Here is a 22349-nt window from a genome sequence, read left to right as displayed (position 1 = left end):
CTATATCTTCCTGTAACCTACAACCTTCTTCTTTAGACTGCAATTTCTTTATTTTTTCATGCTTTAAGATTCTGGGGTGTTTCTCCAGATTCTTTGAGATTATAGGTTCGTTCTTTTGCTACCACCATGTTGTAAGGCAGTTTGTTCAGTGTCTCACTAAAAGGCTTGGAGCATTGTGTGTTGGAATAAAGTGTTTAGCAGTAACACAAAGCTTTATACATTTTCAGATTACAGGCCTGACTCAGCACTGTCCTCATGTTGGCTTCTGCTGGACTGTACTCAGTCCACTATCATGTGACTCCCTATATCATTATATGGGTGGTAATGTTCTCCAGTCCCACATTAACTCTTGCTATGCTGAACACCCCAATACTGCAGAATTTTTCCACACAGTTATGATCCCAAAATCCTGCGACCATATCTTCACCTCCAACTAATGAATGGTCTTCTTCTTCCTCATTATGAATAATGTTATCTATTCAGCTGCTTCTTTTACTTCCTCTTGCTCAGCAAGCCAACTTCCCTTCAGACTCTCTCTTGCTCTAATGCTGATTTGCTACTTGCTACTTGCTCTACATTTCTCCTGCTAACTTTGTGTGGGAACCTCATCAGTTGGAATTTAACTGTTTCTATTCAACCTCACATTAGGTTTTATTTCAATGCAATGTGAATTGTAAAGCAATACTGGTTTAACTATTGATTGGAATGAGACAAAGACTGATTATTATTAAAACTAATAAGGATGCAATATTAATTTTAAATTATATTATGTGTAAGAGGAACATTGTTTAATGTAACCATGATAGCCGAGCAATAATTAGATGAATGCAATAATAAATTAAATTAAAAGGTGCGACAACCAGAAACCGAAACTGACTTTCTTGTCATGCAATCCTTTAGTTGCCATGGTTTCTGTGTTATGTTTAGATAGTCTGATCTTTAAGTTTACAAAATCCTGTGGTAGCAGAGAGCTGGAATTTCATTGAAAATGCATTAACTCCCTAGCAATAGAATCATTTATTATCCTGGCAACCATTACAAAAAATAAAATTTGAGTCAGGCAATTTACTTGTACAGTAATTAAGCCACTTTTGTAATGGTAAACTTAAGGTTAAACATACCAGATACCTTAGATTGCAGAATTGTAATATAAATAAAATAAAGATAGTGGAAATAAAATATAAAAATGCATTTTTGCTGCCAAATGGACAAAATCAGCAATACCTGATACAATTTCAGCAGCATCAAAACATTACTTCCATGATTTGTTTTTCAGTTTAGAGTAACAATACAATGTAGCAATGATATCTAGGTTGGGCATTTGCCTTTGACTAGTGAAGTGCAAGGATAGAAAATATAGCTTTTATAATGACCAAAACAATGGAAATGTTTTTTAGCTTCTGTGATAACCCCCATGATCTGCCTGGGGAATCACTAAATCACCTCCCAGTTGGGCTCATTGAATACGAGCTCCCTGGGGATTGGTAATTAGCCAACCAGGTGGAGCTCAAATATTAATCCCTGTATAAAACAAGACCCTGAGTGGGTCCATTATCCTTTTACTCCCGGTTGTGGCCTGCTGTGTTCACCACAGGCTTGTGGTTATTGTTTATTTTCATTTGTGCAATAAAAGCACAGTTCCTTCACAGCCAAATCCTGGAGTTATTACATTGGTAACGAGATAAAAGAAATGTTTGGTAACCCTGCTCAGCAGATCCTGGTAAGCCTGTTTTATTCAGTTTTGCAATGCCATTTTTTGGGAAGTTGGAGCTATACAACGCGAGTATCGAGGACGGGCCACAGAGAGAATAAGGTGCTTCTTTCGAGCAAGCAAAATAGAAAGAGATAATTGGCAAAAGGTCATCCTGTTGACTGTGTGTGGGGCTGCAACTTCCAATATTATAAAAAGGCTGACGTATCCGGAAACACTGGAGTCCAAGACCTTCAATGAGTTAGTAGAAATGGTGGCAAATCATTACGATCCTAAACCTTCCGTAACCTTGCAATGGTACAGATTCAATACAAACACTAGATTTGCAGGAGAACCAATGACAGAATTCCTGACGTTTTCCTGACGTGACTAAGAAAACTGGTGGAGCATTGTGAATATAGCACAGCATACCGGCAATGCTGAGAGACCACTTAGTATGAGGCATAAATGATCTAGCAACCCAAAGAAGGCTTTTGACAGAGCCAAACTTAGATTTTAAAAAGCCATAGAGCTGGCCTTAGCTCGTGAGAATGCAGAGAAAAGGGCCTAAGAGCTGCAAGGATATTTAGATAGTAATGACCAAAGGCTCAGGTGAGTCCCCTACCACAGACCCAGGTCCCCAATTGAACATACTTGTGAACCCTGGCCTTGGATGAGGAAAAACGAGCAAAGAAAAAAAAACAAGAACTCCTGACAGTGGCCAAGAGAGAGTTCCGCAGTTCAGGGAGCGACCAACACACCAGCGCTGTGCATGCAGCCAGAGAGCCCGCCCCAAGCAAGGTTACCAAAACAAACAGGGCATACAACGCCCATATCGAAGGGTAAAGCCACCTCAAAACAGCCAGGGTCATATTAAAAAGAGAAAAATGTGTTTTCCAAGCAGCGGAGGTAACATACTTCGTATACAGTGTTGACAAAGATGGTCTACACCCAGTCGGAGAAAAGGGAAGAGCCATAAAAGAGGCTCCAACACCAAGGAACACAATGGAATTAAAATTGTTGCTCGGCCTCGTAAATTATTATGGAAAGTTCATTCCAAACTTGACAATCTTACTGGCACCCCTACATATGTTGTTGAAAAAACATCAGAAGTGGGCATGGGAAGAACCACAAGAGGATGCTTTTGTGAGGGTAAAACACCAACTACAGTTGGACAACGCGTTGACCCATTTCAACCCAGAAAGGCAATTGGTCATAACATGCAATGCCTCACCTTATGGAATAGGTGCAGTACTATCACACTGAGGGAGCACGGGGATAGAGCGCCCAATTGCATATGCCTCAAGGATATTATCCAATGCGGACAGAAGGTACGTGCAGTTAGAAAAGGAGGGTTTGGCAATGGTCTTCACAGTGAAGAAGTTCCATCAATATATGTATCGTCGACATTTTACCATCATAACAGGCCACAAAACCTCTGTTGGGCCTTTTTCCACGCACAGATCTATCCCTCTTATAGCGTCAGCCCAAATACAGCAATGGGCACTATTATTGGGCACTATTATTAGGCGCTTATGAGTATACCCTGGAACATAGACCAGGGACAAAAGTCGCCGACACAGATGCCCTGAGTCGCTTACCTTTGTCCACAAGCTTTCCATTATCACCGAAAATGGACGAAGTAGTCATGACATTAAATTTTATGGGCACTTTGCCAATTTCAGCAAAAGAAAGAAAGATTTGGACTCGAAATGACCCCACATTGACAAATCTAACCACATGATATTAAATGAAGAAATGCAGGAATTTCCGACACAACGTTTGAAGCCAAATGTGACAGAATTAAGCATAGAAGACAGCATTATCCTGTGGGGAGCCTGGGTAGTTATCCCACATGATGCTCAAAGGCCTATCCTTCAAGAGCTGCATAATGGCCATCCAAGCGTATCAAAAATGAAGATGCTAGTGAGAAGCTATGTCTGGTGGCCTAGAATAGATAGCGACATAGAGAAAATGGTAAAAACATGCAGAATGTGCCAGGAAAACCAGAAGGCACCACCAGAAGCTTCCCTACATCCCTGGGAATAGCCAGGAAAGCAATTGGTTAGGATCATGAGGATTTTGCAGGATCATTTATGGGCTCCATGTTTTTGCTGTTAATTGACACCCACTGTAAGTGAATGGAAGTATACCAGATGATGTCCACTACATCGCAAAACATGATAGAAAAACTATGACAACCTTTTAGTACCCATGGAATCCCAGAAAATTTAGTGATGGACAACGGAACCCCATTTACCAGTAGAGAATTTAAAACATTTATGGAAACAAATGGAATGCGACATGTCTGCACAGCCCCTTACACCCATCATCAAACGGACAAATGGAACGAGCTGTCCAGATTTTTAAAAGAGGAATGAACAAACAGACCAAGGGGTCTATAGACACCAAATCGGCACGTCTTCTCTTCAATTATAGAACGATGCCACATGTAACGACAGGTGTAGCCCCAACTGAGCTACTAATGGGCAGGCGCCTATGGACTAGGCTAAGCCTTACATTCCCAAAACTAAATAGAAGAGTGAAAGAGAAGCAAGAAGGCCAAAAAAGAGGCTATGATTTAAAAAATGGTCTAAATGGTGCATTTATTCTTTTCACTGTTCATGTGATCAGAACTTCTAAATACACAAAGTATTTATCTAATATTTCTGAAGTAAACATCCCTCAACTTTATGCTACCAAAGTGAATATAAGCCAATATTTGAAGAGCATGTCAAACTGCAGTACTCTTATCCTATTCAAAAATTTCCACAAAACATCCTTTTTGCCATTCAGAACGATACTGTTAAATTATGCTGAATTATTCTATGAGTGTGCAACCATTGCTTCGAGACTGCCAAAATCATTTTACTCGGAACTAGCAGGAAAAGCAAATTTTCTTCCCATGTGTCTGGGTGTTTTTTAAACTCTGATTCCAGAGCTAATATAACAAGCCAGATTTGTTCAGTCTTTTCTTACATTTTTATTACTGTTTGAAGAATTTACTGGAAATGTATCACTATGATTTAACCAAAAGGCATTCATCTCACAAAAATCTCATTTAGTTCTGGCCTTTCTTTTCTGCTGTTCCATCAACTTCCTGCAATAAATAAAGTCACAAAAATTAAAGGAAGATTGGAAACCAAGGTCCCTCAATTAAAAGGATGTTGGTATTTTTGGTCATACTTTATATTAAGGTTATTTTTGAAAATATTATTTTAAAGACTAATTCCTTCTGAAAGTCTGGAATAAAAAAAGATCAATTATGGAATCATAGAACAATACAAGAAGGAAGAAGAATATTCAGCCTATTGAATGTGTATTGGCTTCTACAACACACAACCCTTTTAAGTTTGGCTCCCTGGGTATTTCCCCAAATCCCTTCAGGTATTTATCCAATTCCCTTTTGAAAGCTACTCACGAATCTGCTTCCATCACCCTATATCTGATATTGCGCTCCAAACCCTAACAACTTATTGTGCAAGGCTCTTCTGCATATTGCCTCTGATTATTTTGCCACTGACCTTTCATATTTATGCCTCTGGTTAACAACCCTTCATGATGTGGAGATGCTGGCGTTGGACTGGGGTAAACACAGTAAGAAGTCTCACAACACCAGGTTAAAGTCCAACAGGTTCATTTGGTAGCAAACGCCACTAGCTTTCGGAGCGTTGCTCCTTCGTCAGGTGAGTGGGAGATCTGTTCGCAAACAGAGTACATAAAGACACAAACTCAATTTACAGAATAATGATTGGAATGCGAGTCTTTACAGGTAATCAAGTCTTAAAGGTACAGACAATGTGAGTGGAGAGAGCATTAAGCACAGGTTAAAGAGATGTGTATTGTCTCCAGACAGGACAGTTAGTGAGATTTTGCAAGTCCAGGCGAGTCGTGGGGGTTCCTCCGGAGCCTTCAACATGTCATTGATGAAGACGAACATCTCGCCAAGGCCATCCCCACACCCCACTTCTTGCCTTCAAACAACCGCACAACCTCAAACAGACCATTGTCCGCAGCAAACTACCCAGCCTTCAGGAGAACAGTGACCATGACACCACACAACCCTGCCACAGCAACCTCTGCAAGACGTGCCGGATCATCGACACAGATGTCATCATCTCACGTGAGGACACCATCCACCAGGTACACGGTACATACTCTTGCAACTCGGCCAACGTTGTCGACCTGATACGCTGCAGGAAAGGATGTCCCGAGGGATGGTATATTGGGGAAACCATACAGATGCTACGACAACGGATGAATGAATACCGCTCGACAATCACCAGGCAAGACTGTTCTCTTCCTGTTGGGGAACACTTCAGCAGTCACGGGCATTCGGCCTCTGATCTTCGGGTAAGCGTTCTCCAAGGCGGCCTTCACGAAACACGACAACGCACAGTCGCTGAGCAGAGACTGATAGCCAAGTTCCGCATGCATGAGGACGGCCTCAACCAGGATCTTGGGTTCATGTCACACTATCTGTAACACCCACGACTTGCCTGGGCTTGAAATCTCACTAACTGTCCTGTCTGGAGACAATACACATCTCCTTAACCTGTGCTTAACCTCTCTCCACTCACATTGTCTGTACCTTTAAGACTTGATTACCCGTAAAGACTCGCATTCCAACCATTATCTTGTAAATTGAGTTCGTATCTATATATGCCCGGTTTGTGAACAGAACTCCTACTCACCTGATGAAGGGGCAGTGCTCTGAAAGCTTGTGGCTTGTGCTACCAAATAAACCTGTTGGACTTTAACCTGGTGTTGTGAGACTTCTTACTGTACAGAGGAGGTCCCAGACGATTGGAGAATAGCCAATGTTGTTCCTTTGTTTAAGACGGATAGCAAGAATAATCCAGGTAATTACAGGCCGGAGAGCCTTACTTCAGTTGTAGGGAGATTATTGGAGAAGATTCTTCAAGTCAGGAGTTATTCCCACCTGGAAATAAGTGGACGTATTAGTGAGAGGCAACATGGTTTTGTGAAGGGGAGGTCGTGTCTCACAAAATTGATCGAGCTTTTCGAGGAAGTGACGAAGATGATTGATGAGGGTAGGGCACTGGATGTTGTTTACATGGACTTCAGTAAGGTCTTTGACAAGGTCCCTCATGGCAGACTGGTGCAGAAGGTGAAGTTGCATGGGATCAGAGATGAGCTGGCAAGGTGGATACAAAACTGGTTCGGTCAAAGAAGACAGGATAGCAGTGGAAGGGTGCGTTTCTGAATGGAGGGCTGTGACAAGTAGCGTTCCTCAGGGATCAGTGCTGGGACCTTTGCTGTTTGTAATATATATAAATGATTTGGAGGAAAATGTAACTGGTTTGATTAGTAAGTTTGCGGACGACACAAAGGTTGGTGGATTTGCGGATAGTGATGAGGACCATCAGAGGATACAGCAGGATCAGTTGGAGACTTGGGCGGAGAGATGGCAGATGGTGTTTAATCCGGACAAATGTGAGGTAATGCATTTTGGAGGGTCTAATACAGATAGGAAATATACAGTAAATGGCAGAACCCTTAAGAGTATTGATAGGCAGAGGGATCTGGGTGTACAGGTACACAGGTCACTGAAAGCGGCAATGCAGGTGGAGAAGGTAGTCAAGAAGGCATACGGCATGCTTGCCTTCATCAGCGGGGCATTGAGTTTAAAAATTGGCAAGTCATGTTGCAGCTTTATAGAACTTTAGTTAGGCCGCACTTGGAATATAGTGTTTAATTCTGGTCGCCACACGACCAGAAGGATGTGGAGGCTTTGGAGGGTACAGAAAAGATTTACCAGGATGTTGCCTGGTATAGAGGGCATTAGCTATGAGAAGAGGCTGGAGAAACTTGGTTTGTTCTCACTGGAGTGACGGAGGTTGAGGGGAGACCTGAAAGAAGTCTACAAGATTATGAGGGGTATGGACAGAGTGGATAGTCAGAAGCTTTTTCCCAGGGTGGAAGAGTCAATTACTAGGGGCCACAGGTTTAAGATGCGAGGCGCAAGGTTTAAAGGAGATGTACGAGGCAGATTTTTTTACATAGAGGTTGTTGGGTGCCTGGAACTTGTTGCCGGGGGAGGTAGTCATAGAAATCATAGAAACCCTACAGTACAGAAAGAGGCCATTCGGCCCATCGAGTCTGCACCGACCACAATCTCACCCAGGCCCTACCCCCATATCCCTACATATTTTACCCACTAATCCCTCTAACCTACGCATCTCAGGACACTAAGGGGCAATTTTAGCATGGCCAATCAACCTAACCCGCACATCTTTGGACTGTGGGAGGAAACCGGAGCACCCGGAGGAAACCCACGCAGACACGAGGAGAATGTGCAAACTCCACACAGACAGTGACCCAAGGCCGGGAATCGAACCCGGGTCCCTGGAGCTGTGAAGCAGCAGTGCTAACCACTGTGCTACCGTGGAGGCGGATACAGTAGTGACTTTTAAGGGGCATCTTGAAAAATACATGAATGGAGGGATATGGTCCCCGGAAGGGTAGGGGGTTTAAGTTAAGTCGGGCAGCATGGTCAGCGCAGGCTTGGAGGGCCGAAGGGCCTGTTCCTGTGCTGTAATTTTCTTTCTTCTTTGTTCTCTTTGTTTATCTGTTACAGAACTTCAATAACGATACCACTAAGTCAAAAGTCTCGGTATGCCACCTATTTTGATGTTGCAGTATTGCGCTGTCTACTGCAGCCCCACTGGTCTGAAGAAGGTATCCACTGGGCACTGATGTATTATTTACAAAGACTTCGACAGATTCTGGAGGAGAAGCCTGATAGACCCTCTGAACCTGAAATAACCCAATTACCCAGACCACGTAGTAGTTCCATGGTTGCTGCAGCTCCTTCACTGGTTAACACCCATAAAACACAGGTATGGAAAGATTAAATTCAGGTCTTTGCTTTCTAATGACTTGCATTCACATCAAGGTGAATGTGTTACAAAGAATAATTGTATGAAATACAATGATGTTGTTGCAAAGTTGGTGTTTGTAAATCGTCTTTTAAAAGGTGGTGTTTTTTTTATGAGAGGACACAGACTGAGAGAGAGAGAGAGAGATCTCTCTCATGGCTTCGTTTATGTCTTAAAAGAAAGCCTCATCTAGTTAGCAAAGAAGAAAGAAGACAGAATATTCCAGAAGACAACAAACCTGGTTGTAATTTACACTGTGACTAAAAAATATTTTTGTTAATAAGTGGGAATTGTATTTCTCTGAGCAGCATTCCATTACAATAGTGTTTTGTTTGGTTTGTTCATAGTTTAATTAACTTGTTCACTGTTAGTTAGATAAATAAATTGTTACTTGTTGATTTTAGAGTGTGTCAGGGAGTTATTTTGATTTAACCACTAAAAGTTGCTGAAGCACAGTTATTCCCACTTCTCCCACACTTCTACAGATTATGAGGTGAGATACTCCTCTTTGAGTGGTTAAGTGTTAGTTTGCAGAGAGGGTGGATCAACCTTTGCTTCATAACAATGCAAGAAGTTAATATTACTGAGTTAAAAAGATGAAATTTCAAGTTGTCAGGTCATGGCAAAATAATTACTGATTGATGTTGAATTAATTATATACAAGAATAACCATTGCACATATACACATATTATGATTTAGCACATGAAACAGTTACAATATATCTCCTGTGCAACACGTAGGGCTACATTTTCCTGTCCTTCCAGCCATCAAAAGATTCCACTGAAGGGAAGCCATGAGGTCAGGTTCACAGGCGGCAGGACAGGCAAGATATGCAAAACGTCATAGACATCGGCGGGACCAGAAGATCTCTGGCAAGCTGTCTCTGCCGTCAGAAAGCACACCACAACGGAGCCAGAAAATCCCGCCCATGGTATTTATGTATGGCAAGAAGTGATATTTGGCATAAGTTTCATCTAAGATCCAAATTTCTTTTTGATTTCTTTCTCTCCTTAGACCAGTTCCAATTTGGTTCATTGTTAATTTTAGAAGACTTACATAAGAAAAACATAAGAACATAAGAAGTAGGAGCAGGAGTAGGCCATCTAGCCCCTCGAGCCTGCCCCGCCATTCAATAAGATCATGGCTGATCTGAAGTGGATCAGTTCCACTACTAATGTAGGGAGGAGCTACACGATAAATGGAAGAACCATAAAGGGTGTAGAGACGCAGAGGGACCTGGGTGTGCAAGTCCACAGATCTTTGAAGGTGACGTCACAGGTGGAGAAGGTGGTGAAGAAGGCATATGGCATGCTTGCCTTTATAGGACGGGGCATAGAGTATAAAAGTTGGGGTCTGATGTTGCAGATGTATAGAACGTTGGTTCGGCCGCATTTGGAATACTGCGTCCAGTTCTGGTCACCACACTACCAGAAGGACGTGGAGGCTTTGGAGAGAGTACAGAGGAGGTTTACCAGGATGTTGCCTGGTATGGAGGGGCTTGGTTATGAGGAGAGATTGGGGAAACTGGGGTTGTTCTCCTTGGAAAGACGGAGGATGAGGGGAGACTTAATAGAGGTGTATAAAATTATGAAAGGCATAGATAGGGTGAACGGTGGGAAGCTTTTCCCCGGGTCGGTGGTGACGTTCACGAGGGGTCATAGGTTCAAGGTGAAGGGGGGGAGGTTTAACACAGATATCAGAAGGACATATTTCACACAGAGGGTCGTGGGGGCCTGGAATGTGTTGCCGGGCAAGGTGGTGGAGGCGGACACACTGGGAACGTTTAAGACTTATCTAGACAGCTATATGAACGGAGTGGGAATGGAGGGATACAAAAGAGTGGTCTAGTTTGGACCAGGGAGCGGCGCGGGCTAATTGTTCCTGGTTTCTCGTTTCAAGGCTTCATTCTATGATCATCTTGCTGGTGCCAGTACAGAGTGAGACTGCGGATAGTTGGGAACCTGTCTCGGGGGCAGGGAATTCATATGGTGTTCGTGGAAGTGGAAATGACTAGGGTTGGGAAGCATTTTCCGATCGGGGCCATTGTGATCTCCTGGACTCGTTTCGATCGCCTCAGGGGGTCGGAGAGGAATTTCCCAGATTTTTTTTCCCCATATTGGCCCTGGGGTTTTTCACTCTGGGTTTTCGCCTCTCCCTGGAGATCACATGGTCTGGAATGGGGGGGTGGGGGTAAGTTAATAGGTTGTAATGAACAAAGCATCGTAGCTGTGAGGGACAGCTCGGTGGATAGGATATTGGTATGTAGATAGGCTGGAAAATTGGGCGGGGATCCTGGATTCAGGATTCAATCCTGGACCGGGGAGCGGCGCGGGCTTGGGGGGCCGAAGGGCCTGTTCCTGTGCTGTATTGTTCTTTGTTCTTTGTTCACTTACCCGCCTGATCCCTATAACCCCTAATTCCCTTACCGATCAGGAATCCATCTATCCGTGACTTACTGGATTGTGTAGAGCACCCCAAAATATATATTTTTTATTCATTTGTGGGACACGCGCATTGTTGGCTGGCCACTATTTATTGCCCATCTCTAGTTGCACTTGTTTAGCGGGCAGTTGCTGTGGCTCTGGAGTTACATGTAGGCTAGACCAGGTAAGGATAAGATTTCCTTCCCTAGAAGACATTAGTGTTCAGGACATCTTCCCCTTTTTTTGGGGGGCGGATTGCACCATGATAGGTATGTTGTGCACAGGATCATATGTATGAACAATGATTGATTTTGCATCCTTCCTGACAGAAGTTTTCTCCACTTTGTAGTTCTGTGCTCACCTGAAAGGAACAATTCATAACTGTGTGGTTCTACAGTATGAGCAACCTAGCTGTACCTTTACCTTATTTTATGGTTAAATCTATACATTAAATGCAGAATTTTATGCTTTGGTGGAATCCTGGTATTTTTTCAGCAGACAGAACTTCTATTCACCCCAATGGCCTATTCCTGACTCCAGCCAATTATCTGAGGTAAGAGTAATTATGATGTTGATTAGGAAGGATGTTGATGAGATTCACATCTCCGTCAGGAATGCTGAAAATGACTGAAGCAGGCCTCAGGCACTTTTCACAGCAAGCTGCTGTTGGGAAGTGGAGGTTTTAAATGTTGTTTAAAATTTAAAATTTTGGAAGACAGAGAAATTGAAATTCATCATTCTACATGGAATTCAACTCCGTTCAACCAAGTAAAATTTAAATCTCCTCTCCATATTGTACAGTAGCCCTGGACACTAGCAGTGCAGATACTCATAATATCCAGTGTTGCTAGTGTACAAGTAAATGAATGAAATAACTTGCATTTATGTAGCACCGTTCAAAATCAAATGTCATCCCAAAACGCCTTGAGGCCACTGAAGTATTTTAACGTATCCTCACTGTTGTGATGTAGGAAACATTGCAGGTGATTTGCACACAGCTAGATTCCACAAACAACAATGAATATCATGTCACCAATTGTTGGTGTTAGGTTGGGGTGGGCGAGGGGCTTAAATATTAGCCAAGATACTGGGGAGAACTCCCCAGAAGGTTCCTGGAAGTGCTGGATGATTTTTCTTTTCAACCTTTCATAGCTACAATATACCACTGAGCAGATATTTGGTAACTCTGCGATTTTTCTAGGCCAAACCTGGAACGTGCTATCATGGCTTGTGACATCAGGGAAGCTTCCATTTTCCTTTTTACAACTCCAAGTACAATGTGGATAACATATTCAACCAGAAATCCATTTCCATTTTTACACTTGTTGCAGAAGGGACTATATAAACAGAAAACATGCAGATTATTACTTGGATACACAAAAAACATTTTGATCAGTGATCTTCACTGTGTCTTGCAAGTTTCTTCTGAGAACTGTTTATACTGAACCAGAATTCCTCAGTGCACACAGAAACAAACAGTTTAGCTTCCTCTGAAACCTGAAACCCTACTGTACATATGCACCTCTTTTGCCATATTAGCTGAAGATGCAATATTATGCTGTAAGGTTTGGAGAAAAGGTTTATATAACCTGACTAGCACTTAACAGCTCATTGGATGGTGACATGTACAGTTGATATCTTACAAACTGTTAGATATTAGTAGCAGTGTTGGTGTGCATTCTAATATCTTCATGTGCTAACTGAATGTTGTGTAAAATCAGTGGAAAAGAAAATTCTATGAGTAAAATGGACTGTTGATTCATGGTCACCCATTGTGCTGTGACCAGTCCCATCTACATACATTTGAATGAATAAATAGTTTTAAGAAAAAAACCTTTACCTGAAGATTTTTTGCCTCACTTATATTTTATATTGTTTTTGCAAGGATCTTACTATGAAGTGCAATGAAGAAGATAAATCCCTTAGTTCTGAAACATTTTCTAAGGTGTCCGTGGCTAACCTAAGACGACAGGCTGTCCCAGACCTTTCTACTGATCTAGGAATGAACATCTTCAAAAAGGTGAAGAAATATTTTGTGAACATTTATCAGGCAGACAAAAAATGCATTTTGAAATCAGTACTACTAGTTTAATAAATATTCCATTTACACACACCATTGGTATCTACTTTTTATGTTCCGGTTCTGCAACACATCTTAGAACACAACCATTATTATTGAAGAAAAACTGCTGATTGGCAATATGCACATCAATTCAGCAGTCATTTAAATTACTGGAGTATTGCAATTTTTTTATTGGTTTAATAGTTGTTCATAAAGGCTTAAGCCTAGATTTCCTTATCAGAATTACTTCAGCTAAAGTGAATAGATTAGTTAATGCATGTGTTAAAGTATGTCAGTGGGAAAACCTGCATCATAAGCTCAAAAATTAAGCTACTGCAGCCTAATTGTTAATGTGAAAAATGAGTGTGTGACCTACATCAAAGTATTATTGAATAATAATGTTGATGACCTTACCGGTCTACAAGTTTAAGAGTCGCAAAGAGGAGCGTGAACGCAAAGGCTCAATTCCATTCCATCACCCGGGTAAAAAGAGACAGCGACGTATGGGAATGCCATTTCTTCTTCATGAGGATCATTTAGATGTGTCACCAACTCGAAGTACGTTTTCATTTGGGAGCTTTTCTGGAACTGGAGAAGAAAGGCGTGGTTTGGAGAGAGGGGGATGGCAAGCTACAATACTGGGTGAGCCAAGAATAGTAAAGATGATTGCTTAACATAACTTGATGTTGCTATCATATGTCTAGTTCATTTGTATTTTAGTTTCCTTCTGTAAATTATTTTTTATAATCACTTTGGGGCATACAGTCACAGGACTGGATTTTATGGTTTCCAGCAAGTTAAAAGGGATGGAATGGGAAGTGCATAGTCCACTTGCTCGCTCCCCTGCCATTTGAAATATTTGGAAAGTGTTAACGGTATTCGACAAAGCCAGCATGGGTTTATGAAAGGCAAATCGTGCTTAATAAATCAACTGCAGTTTTTTGAGGATGTAACTAGTACAATAGATAAGGGAGAATCAGTGGATGTGGTGTATTTGGACTTTCCGAAGGCTTTAAAAGAGATTTAGCCAAGTTGAATGACTGAGCAAACACATGGCAGATGCAGTACAATGTGGCTGAATGTGAAGTTATAAACTTAGGTGTGAAAACAGAAAGAAAGAGTATTATTTAACAGGTGATACATTGGAAAGTTTGGATGTACAAGGGGATCTGGGTATTCTTGTACACAGTCAACAAAAGTGGAGAGACAAGTGCAGTAAGCAATTAGGAGGACAAATGGTATGTTGACCTTCATTGCAAGAGGATTTGAGTTCAGAAGTAGAGATGTTTTATTGCAGTTATACAAGTTCTTGGTGAGACCACACCTGGAGTATTACATGCAGTTTTGGTCTACCTAAGAAAGGATATACTTGCCATAGAGGGAGTGCCGGCTGATACATGGGTTGGTGAGACTGTCCTATGAGGAGAGATTGATTCGACTGGGCTTGTATTCACTCGAGTTTAGAAGGATGAGAAGAGATCTGATTGAATCAAATGAACCAATTACAGCAGAACTTAGACTACCAGAATGGAGAGACAAATGGTAGCTGGAAGTTGATCAGCATTTTGGAAGAAGGATATGGAGAGTGCAGGGACAGGATGGGTTTCATGTGCATAGGTCTTTGAAGGTGGCAGAACAAATTGGGAGAGTAGCATATGGGATCTTAGGTTTCATAAGTGGAGGTATTGAAGGCTGGAGAGACTAGATGCAGGGAGATTGTTTTCTCTGGTTGGGGAATCTAGAACCAGGGGACATTGTCTCAGGATAGTTTATTTGTTTATTTCAGCAGATTAAATGATGCATCAGCTGGCCAATTGGTGATCAACTAGCTGGAATTCCAGCTAACTCGCATGGTAAAGGGGGCTTCCTTCCATAGGCTCTAGGGTGAGATGTCTGGCAGGGGAGGGGTGAGACCATGAACCGGAAGTCAGTTCATGACCCCTCACTCTCAATTCTTATGTCAGCCATAAAAACTGAACAAATAAAGTCTACTAGCAGCCAAAATCTGCCTCTTCAATAGCAAACTCTGCTGCTACATGCAGCCATGGTCCCATTTGCAGGCCCAGTCATTCACCCTTAGCACTGCTGCCTCATAGCTGACATAAGGCACTCCCAACATTTTTCCCATGTGATGAGGGAGAAATTGTGTTGGGAATGAAAAACTGCAGTTGATTGGCTTTAATCCGAATAGCTTGTTGACCCACTTGCCTTCTGTACTATTGGAGAGAGGCAGGATGATGTTGGATTGCTGACCCAACATCATGATGCCATATTTTATGTAAGCACAAGGTTGGCCTGCCTGATTTGTCACTATAGAATCCAGTCTATTTAGTCATTTTGGCACAGAAGGAGACAATTTGGCCCATTGGGTCCTTGCTGGTGTTCTGTAGAACAACCTAGTCAGTTCCATTCCTCTATTCTTCCCATAGCCCTCAAGTGTATTTTCCAATTACATTTTGAAATTGTTGAACATCACTTTCATCACTGTCAAAGATAGCAACTTCCAGGTCACTACCACTCATTGCTTCTTACTGTATCTCATGTCCCAAAACGTAATCACTTAAAATGCTTAAATCTGTGTTCCTTAATCTTTGTACCATAAGTTCACGGGAGCAGCTTTTATTTGTCACCTTATCTAAGCCCTTCATAATCTTCATGTCCCTGTTTGATCTTCACTCATCCACGTTTGTTCCCAGGAAATCCCAAACTTCTCCAACCTAATCTTGTAGCTAAATTCACTGATTGCTGGAATCATTTTGGGAAATCTCCTCTGTAACCTGCCAAGACGTTCACATCCTTCCTAAAGTGTGGTGACCAGAAATGAGTGCAATTCTCTAGCTGTGGCCAAATCAGAGTTTTGTGAAGGTTCACCACAGCCCTCTACTTTTGTGCTCAATATCTCCACTTCTGAAATCTAAGATCCCATGTGCTACTCTCTCAATCTGTCCTGCCACCTTCAAAGACCCATGCACATGGAACTCCCTCTGTCCCTGTACTCTTCATACTCTTCTTCCAAAATGCAGATTGATTTCCACCTACCATTTGTCTCTCCATTCTGATATTCTATCCAAGTTCTGTTGTAGTTCATTGGTATCACCCCCACCACACCTCCGTCACCCCATAGGACTACTCCAAAGAACAAAGAACAGTACAGCACAGGAAACAGGCCCTTCGGCCCTCCAAGCCTGTGCCGCTCCTTGGTCCAACTAGACCAATCGTTTGTATCCCTCCATTCCCAGGCTGCTCATGTGACTATCCAGGTAAGTCTTAAACGATGTCAGCGTGCCTGCCTCCACCACCCTACTTGGCAGCGCATTCCAGGCCCCCACCACCCTCCGTGTAAAAAACGTCCCTCTGATGTCTGAGTTATACCTCGCCCCTCTCAGCTTGAGCCCGTGACCCCTCGTGATCGTCACCTCCGACCTGGGAAAAAGCTTCCCACTGTTCACCCTATCTATACCCTTCATAATCTTGTATACCTCTATTAGATCTCCCCTCATTCTCCGTCTTTCCAGGGAGAACAACCCCAGTCTACCCAATCTCTCCTCATAGCTAAGACCCTCCATACCAGGCAACATCCTGGTAAACCTTCTCTGCACTCTCTCCAATGCCTCCACGTCCTTCTGGTAGTGCGGCGACCAGAACTGGACGCAGTACTCCAAATGTGGCCTAACCAGCGTTCTATACAGCTGCATCATCAGACTCCAGCTTTTATATTCTATACCCCGTCCTATAAAGGCAAGCATACCATATGCCTTCTTCACCACCTTCCACACCCCTGATGACCCCGCAGTGGTGTTCTCCACCACTCTGACCCCCTAACGATGCCCCCTCGCGGCCTCAAGTCCCCCCCCCCACATCCAACCTGTGGCCCTCATTTAACCCCCATCTGAGCTCCGAAGCCCCATACCTGTGACATCCAAGCCCTCCCACTCCAACCTCCGCCGCCCACCTTTGAACTCCAAATCCCCACTACCTGACCCCCAAACCCCTACATCTGACATCCTGACTTCTGATCCTCACAGCTCCTTAACTTCTAACCCCCCAACCCTGACCTCCAACTTCTAACACCTGACCTGTGACCCCCCCCCCCCCCACCATGGTGCCCACCACCTCCCTCATCCAAGACCCTTTGACCACCCAAATCCTTTCCACTTACCTTAAACACTTACCATCTCCCTGACCTGCCAATTTCACTGGGCCCTTTAAACGTAGCTGCTTTATGGCAGCTAGTGCAGTAAAAAAGGGGCATGACGCCTGTAACTTGCTGAAGCTGGACTTCTTAGGGGCCTGCAAGGAGTCTTTACGTGTAGGTCCCAAGGAGCTCTGGCAATTAGAAATGGCAGTGAAATTGTGAAAGACAGAATTATTTCTTATAATTCCTGCGGGCCATCGCTTTCCAATGCTAGTCAGAAGTTATGGCCCATTTTGTATTCCAGCTTTGCCCTGCTGATCTAAGCATGTGTCACCTCCTTTGTCTCTAATAGCTCCACTCTGTCTCTTGCTACCTGCTTATTATTATACACATGCTGGTGGAAGAACATCTGTCAATTTGTCTTTCTCTCTATGCCATTCTGATTTATCTTTCTCTGTCCCTTCTCAACTTATGTATTTGGCCAGGTTCTTGCTTGAAGAATTCAGGGATATTTTATTTGCCTATCTAGCTTTTTGCCATTTATCTCCATTTAAGCTATTTCCTCTCCTCTGTACTGTGCACCATTTGTTGACATAAACTTGCCCCCGGACTTTCCATCATGTCAATAATGAGTCGACAGCAGGTGACACATAAAAATACCAATTAACAAATGGTTCAACTTCCCTTTTCTGTCTTTTGGGAAGTGCTTGTGACGTTCTTGCTGTAGTGTTCTAAAGCCTGAAAATGACATCACAAATATTTGTACAATAATGCTTAAAAGAGGACATTCAATTGCTTGGTCTGCTAATTTAATAAAGACATTAACTTGTTTAAATATGATTTAATGGCAACTAATTAATTTATCACAAAGTGATTAAGTGTCCAAGGAATAATCTGTGCCTAATGTAATTTCAAGACGTAAACTGAAGAATTTCACCAAATGTCAAATCACAATGTTGAACCCAACATTATCCCTCTGGCTTATAGTTACATACATGTTTTATTTTTGTTTTCACTGGCATTTAAATCTGTTCCTCAGAGGATTTTAAGGATACATTTTTTAAAAAAATGTTCTGCATTCACAGGAAAATTCACCCGACGAGGGAGTTCAGATACAGCAACAGAAATGGAAAGCATGAGTGCTCGGCATTCCCATTCCCATCACACCTTGCTGAGTGACATACCTGATCACTCTAACAGTCATGGAGACAACACAGTCAAAGAAGGTAAAATCTATGTTCAGTAAAGTTCCAGCTGCCCTGTACAGTTGATAAGTGTACCCAAGTGCAGTTTGGTTAATACAGCTGCAAGTTGGTTTGTCATGAAAAATAAGCATATTTAGTATCAGTATCAGTTCACCAGCTGTGTGTAATCCATTTGAAATGACTTAATGGAAGGTTACCAACCTGATATGTTAATTCTGTTTCTCTCTCCACAGTGTTCTGCCAGATTTCCTGAGTATTTCCAGTATTTCATTTTTGTTGGTGGGAGGGTGGTATTAAAAAAATGTTAAGATGGAGGAGAAAGGTCACAGTCTAAAGTTGTTAAACTCAACGTTTAGTCAAAAAACTGTAACATGCCCAATTGGAACATAAGGTGCTGTTCCTCCAGTTTGCATTAGGCTTGACTAGAACATCATAGCAGGCCAAGGATGGACATTCTTGGGCATGTAAAAAAGATGCTGAGTTGAAATGGCAAGGAAGGTTATTTTCACATATTGGGAAGAAATAATCAAATTAATGAATCAAGACTCAAAATGTCCAATTTCATGAAACTGTGCTATACGCCTGCCCCTTGGTTCCTGAATGTTGTATGGTCGAATGAAGTGCTCCCAAATTTATTCCCAGTGTGACCCCATTTTAATGCCTCAGACTTTAAATTCGGTGGGGGTTGGAGATGGTTGCGGGCGTTGACAAATTGCTGAGCAGGAACTGGGGAGCTTTAAAACTGCTGGGTTTACTCTGAAAAGCCAAGACTCACCTTTTTACAGATTGTTTCCAGCAGCAATAGGCTGAATGGGAGAAGGCATGTGATGGCATGGGGAAATGTAAGGATGCATAATGTAGCCGAGACAACGTGACGTGGAAGTGGAGGAGGGGAAGGGGTGGTGAAGTGAAGTTTAAGGGGCCTATAAGTAATGTTGGGAGCTGGGTTCCAATGTTGGAGAGCCATAGTCAGCCCACCACTGCACCCATACTCCACTGTGGCTCGCAAAATGCACTGGAAACCTGATGTGGGTGAAAAGGCAAAAATCCCTCAAAGTTCCACTGATATCTATTTCCATTTCAAAGCAGAGTGCCTTTCATTCAATGGAGTGGCAGATCATTTTTTTCAACCCTCAGGAGTTTTTTTAGAAATAGTCGGAAAACTATTCGGGTTGGATCAAGGAAAACCCCAAGGCTTTTTACTCTAATGTGAGAAATAAAAGAATGACCAGGGTGTGGTTAGGGCTGGTCAAGGACAGTAGTGGTAACTTGTGCATGGAGTCAGAAGAGATAGGAGAGGCGATGAATGGATACTTTTCTTCAGTGTTCACCAAGGAGAGGGGCCATGTTTTTGAGGATGAGTGTGAGATACAGGCTGATAGGCTGGAGGAGGTAGATGTTCTGAGGGAAGATGTATTAACAATTTTGAAAAACCTGTGGGTCGATAAGTCCCCTGGGCTTATCAGGGTGCATATCCTAGGATTCTTTGGGAGGCAAGGGATGAGATTGCAGAGCCTTTGGCTTTGATCTTTGGATCCTCACTGTCCACGGGGATAGTGCCAGAGGACTAGAGAATGACGAATGTTGTTCCTCTGTTCAAGAAAGGAAATAGGAATGACCCTGGTAATTATAGGCCGGTTAGTCTTACTTCGGTGGTTGGTAAGTTAATGGAAAAGGTCCTGAGGGATAGGATTATGACCATTTGGAAAGATGCAGCTTAATCCGGGATAGTCAACACGGATTCGTGAAGGGGAAGTCTTGCCTCACAAATTTGATTGAATTCTTTAAGGAGGTAACTAAGTGTGTAGATGAAGGTAGAGCAGTTGATGTTGTATACATGGATTTTAGTAAGGCGTTTGATAAGGTTCCCCATGGTTGGCTCATGAAGAAAGTAAGGAGGTGTGGGATAGAGGGAAATTTGGCCGATTGGATAAGTAGCTGGCTATCTCATAGAAGTGGAGATTCCGGCGTTGGACTGGGGTGAACACAGTAAGAGTTTTAACAACACCAGGTTAAAGTCCAACAGGTTTATTTGGTAGCAAATACTGGTATTTGCTACCAAATAAACCTTTTGGACTTTAACCTGGTGTTGTTAAAACTCTTACTATCTCATAGAAGACAGAGGGTGGTGGTGGATGGAAAATTTTCAGACTGGAGACCAGTTACCAGCGGTGTACCACAGGGATCAGTGCTGGGTCCTCTGCTATTTGTGATTTTTATCAATGACTTGGAGGAGGGGGCTGAAGGGTGGGTCAGTAAATTTTCTGATGACACCAAGATTGGTGGAGTAGTGGATGAGGTGGAGGGCTGTTGTAGGCTGCAAAGAGGCATTGATGGGATGCAGAGCTGAGCCGAAAAATGGCAGATGGAGTTTAACCCTGATAAGTGCGAGCTGATTCATTTTGGGAGGACAAATTTAAATGCGGATTACAGGGTCAACGGCAGGGTTCTGAGGAATGTGGAGGAACAGAGAGATCTTGGGGTGCATATCCACAGATCTCTGAAAGTTGCCACTCAAGTGGATAGAGCCGTGAAGAAGGTCTATAGTGTGTTAGCATTTATTAACAGGGGGTTTGAGTTTAAGAGCCTTGGGGTTATGCTGCAACTGCACAGGACCTTGGTGAGACCACATTTGGAATATTGTGTGCAGTTCTGGTCTCCTCACTATAAGAAGGACGTGGAAGCATTGGAAAGAGTGCAAAGGAGATTTACCAGGATGCTGCCTGGTTTGGAGGGTAGGTCTTATGAGGAAAGGTTGAGGGAGCTAGGGCTTTTCCCTTTAGAGCGGAGGAGGATGAGAGGCAACTTAATAGAGGTTTATAAGATGATGAGGGGGATAGATAGAGTGGACGTTCAGAGACTATTTCCTCGGGTGGATGTAGCTGTTACTAGGGGGCATAACTATAAGGTTCATGGTGGGAGATATAGGAGGGATGTCCGAGGTAGGTTCTTTATTCAGAGAGTGGTTGGGGTGTGGAATGGACTGCCTGCTGTGACACTTTAGGAACTTTCAAGCGGTTATTGGATAGGCACATGGAGCACACCAGAATGATAGGGAGTGGGATAGCTTGATCTTGGTTTCGGACAAAGCTCGGCACAACATCGAGGGCCGAAGGGCCTGTACTGTGCTGTACTGTTCTATGTTCTAGTCAGACCTATCAGTCCAATTAAGTCAGAGCACAAAAACACGACAGCAGAGGGCTTATTTCTTTACATTTTTTAATACATTATGGTACGTTCTCCATTGGAAAAGTAATGTAATGAATGTGAGCAATTACACAATGCTGGCTAACGTACGGATAAACTTACTTTGCAGATCAGGTCCCTGTGATGAAGCACTGTATTAACACATCTATATTACAGTATAGCAACCAATAGTGCTAGTTGAAGGTGTCAAAAAGTTTACATTTACTTTTCAGAATATTCTTGACTCACAGTAGGCTTTCCATATTTTTCACAAACTCTGAAACTTGATGTGATTCCAAACCCCATTCCACCAGATGAAAATGGTATGTGGGAGGAGATCCAATTTCTATACCCATTTAAAATGGGGAACCTGAGCTCAGTGGTGATGGGGGGCAGGTTTTGGGAGGAGATGTGTGTTTTGCACACTAGGTTTTCCCGACCTACAAAAAGACCCCAGAGGAAACTTGCAGGGAATGGAAGAAACTTCAGAATTCAGCCAAAAAAAAATCAAAGTGGCACCATTCGAGCATTAAAAAGTGCCACTCATCCAGAATAAAATTCAGCCCCAAGAGTTAAGAATAATTGATTATGGTAGAATAAAATCCCTGCTTTTTCCTGATATATAGGGGGTGAAATTAACCATAAACCAGCAGAATGTAATGGGCATGTATTAAATTGGCAGTGGATTTTTCAGCATGCCTTATCTTCTTTCCACTGTAGATCACAGAAGGACTGTATAAACCCA

General features: G+C 42.7%; 1 protein-coding gene across 1 annotated transcript in view; it reads left to right on the top strand.

The window, feature by feature from the left end:
* The window catches only part of unc80 (unc-80 homolog (C. elegans)), a 505340-nt gene that overhangs the window by 75130 nt on the left and 407861 nt on the right, over positions 1-22349 (top strand). Inside the window, exons 8-11 of the mRNA XM_078227718.1 lie at positions 8292-8553; positions 12902-13036; positions 13504-13720; positions 18299-18439. Coding sequence (XP_078083844.1) covers positions 8292-8553; positions 12902-13036; positions 13504-13720; positions 18299-18439 — 755 coding nt within the window. The remainder of the gene's footprint in view (positions 1-8291; positions 8554-12901; positions 13037-13503; positions 13721-18298; positions 18440-22349) is intronic.

This window comes from Mustelus asterias, chromosome 14 (assembly GCF_964213995.1).
Source record: "Mustelus asterias chromosome 14, sMusAst1.hap1.1, whole genome shotgun sequence".
NCBI lineage: Eukaryota > Metazoa > Chordata > Chondrichthyes > Carcharhiniformes > Triakidae > Mustelus > Mustelus asterias.
This window is presented reverse-complemented; position numbering and strand designations above follow the sequence as displayed.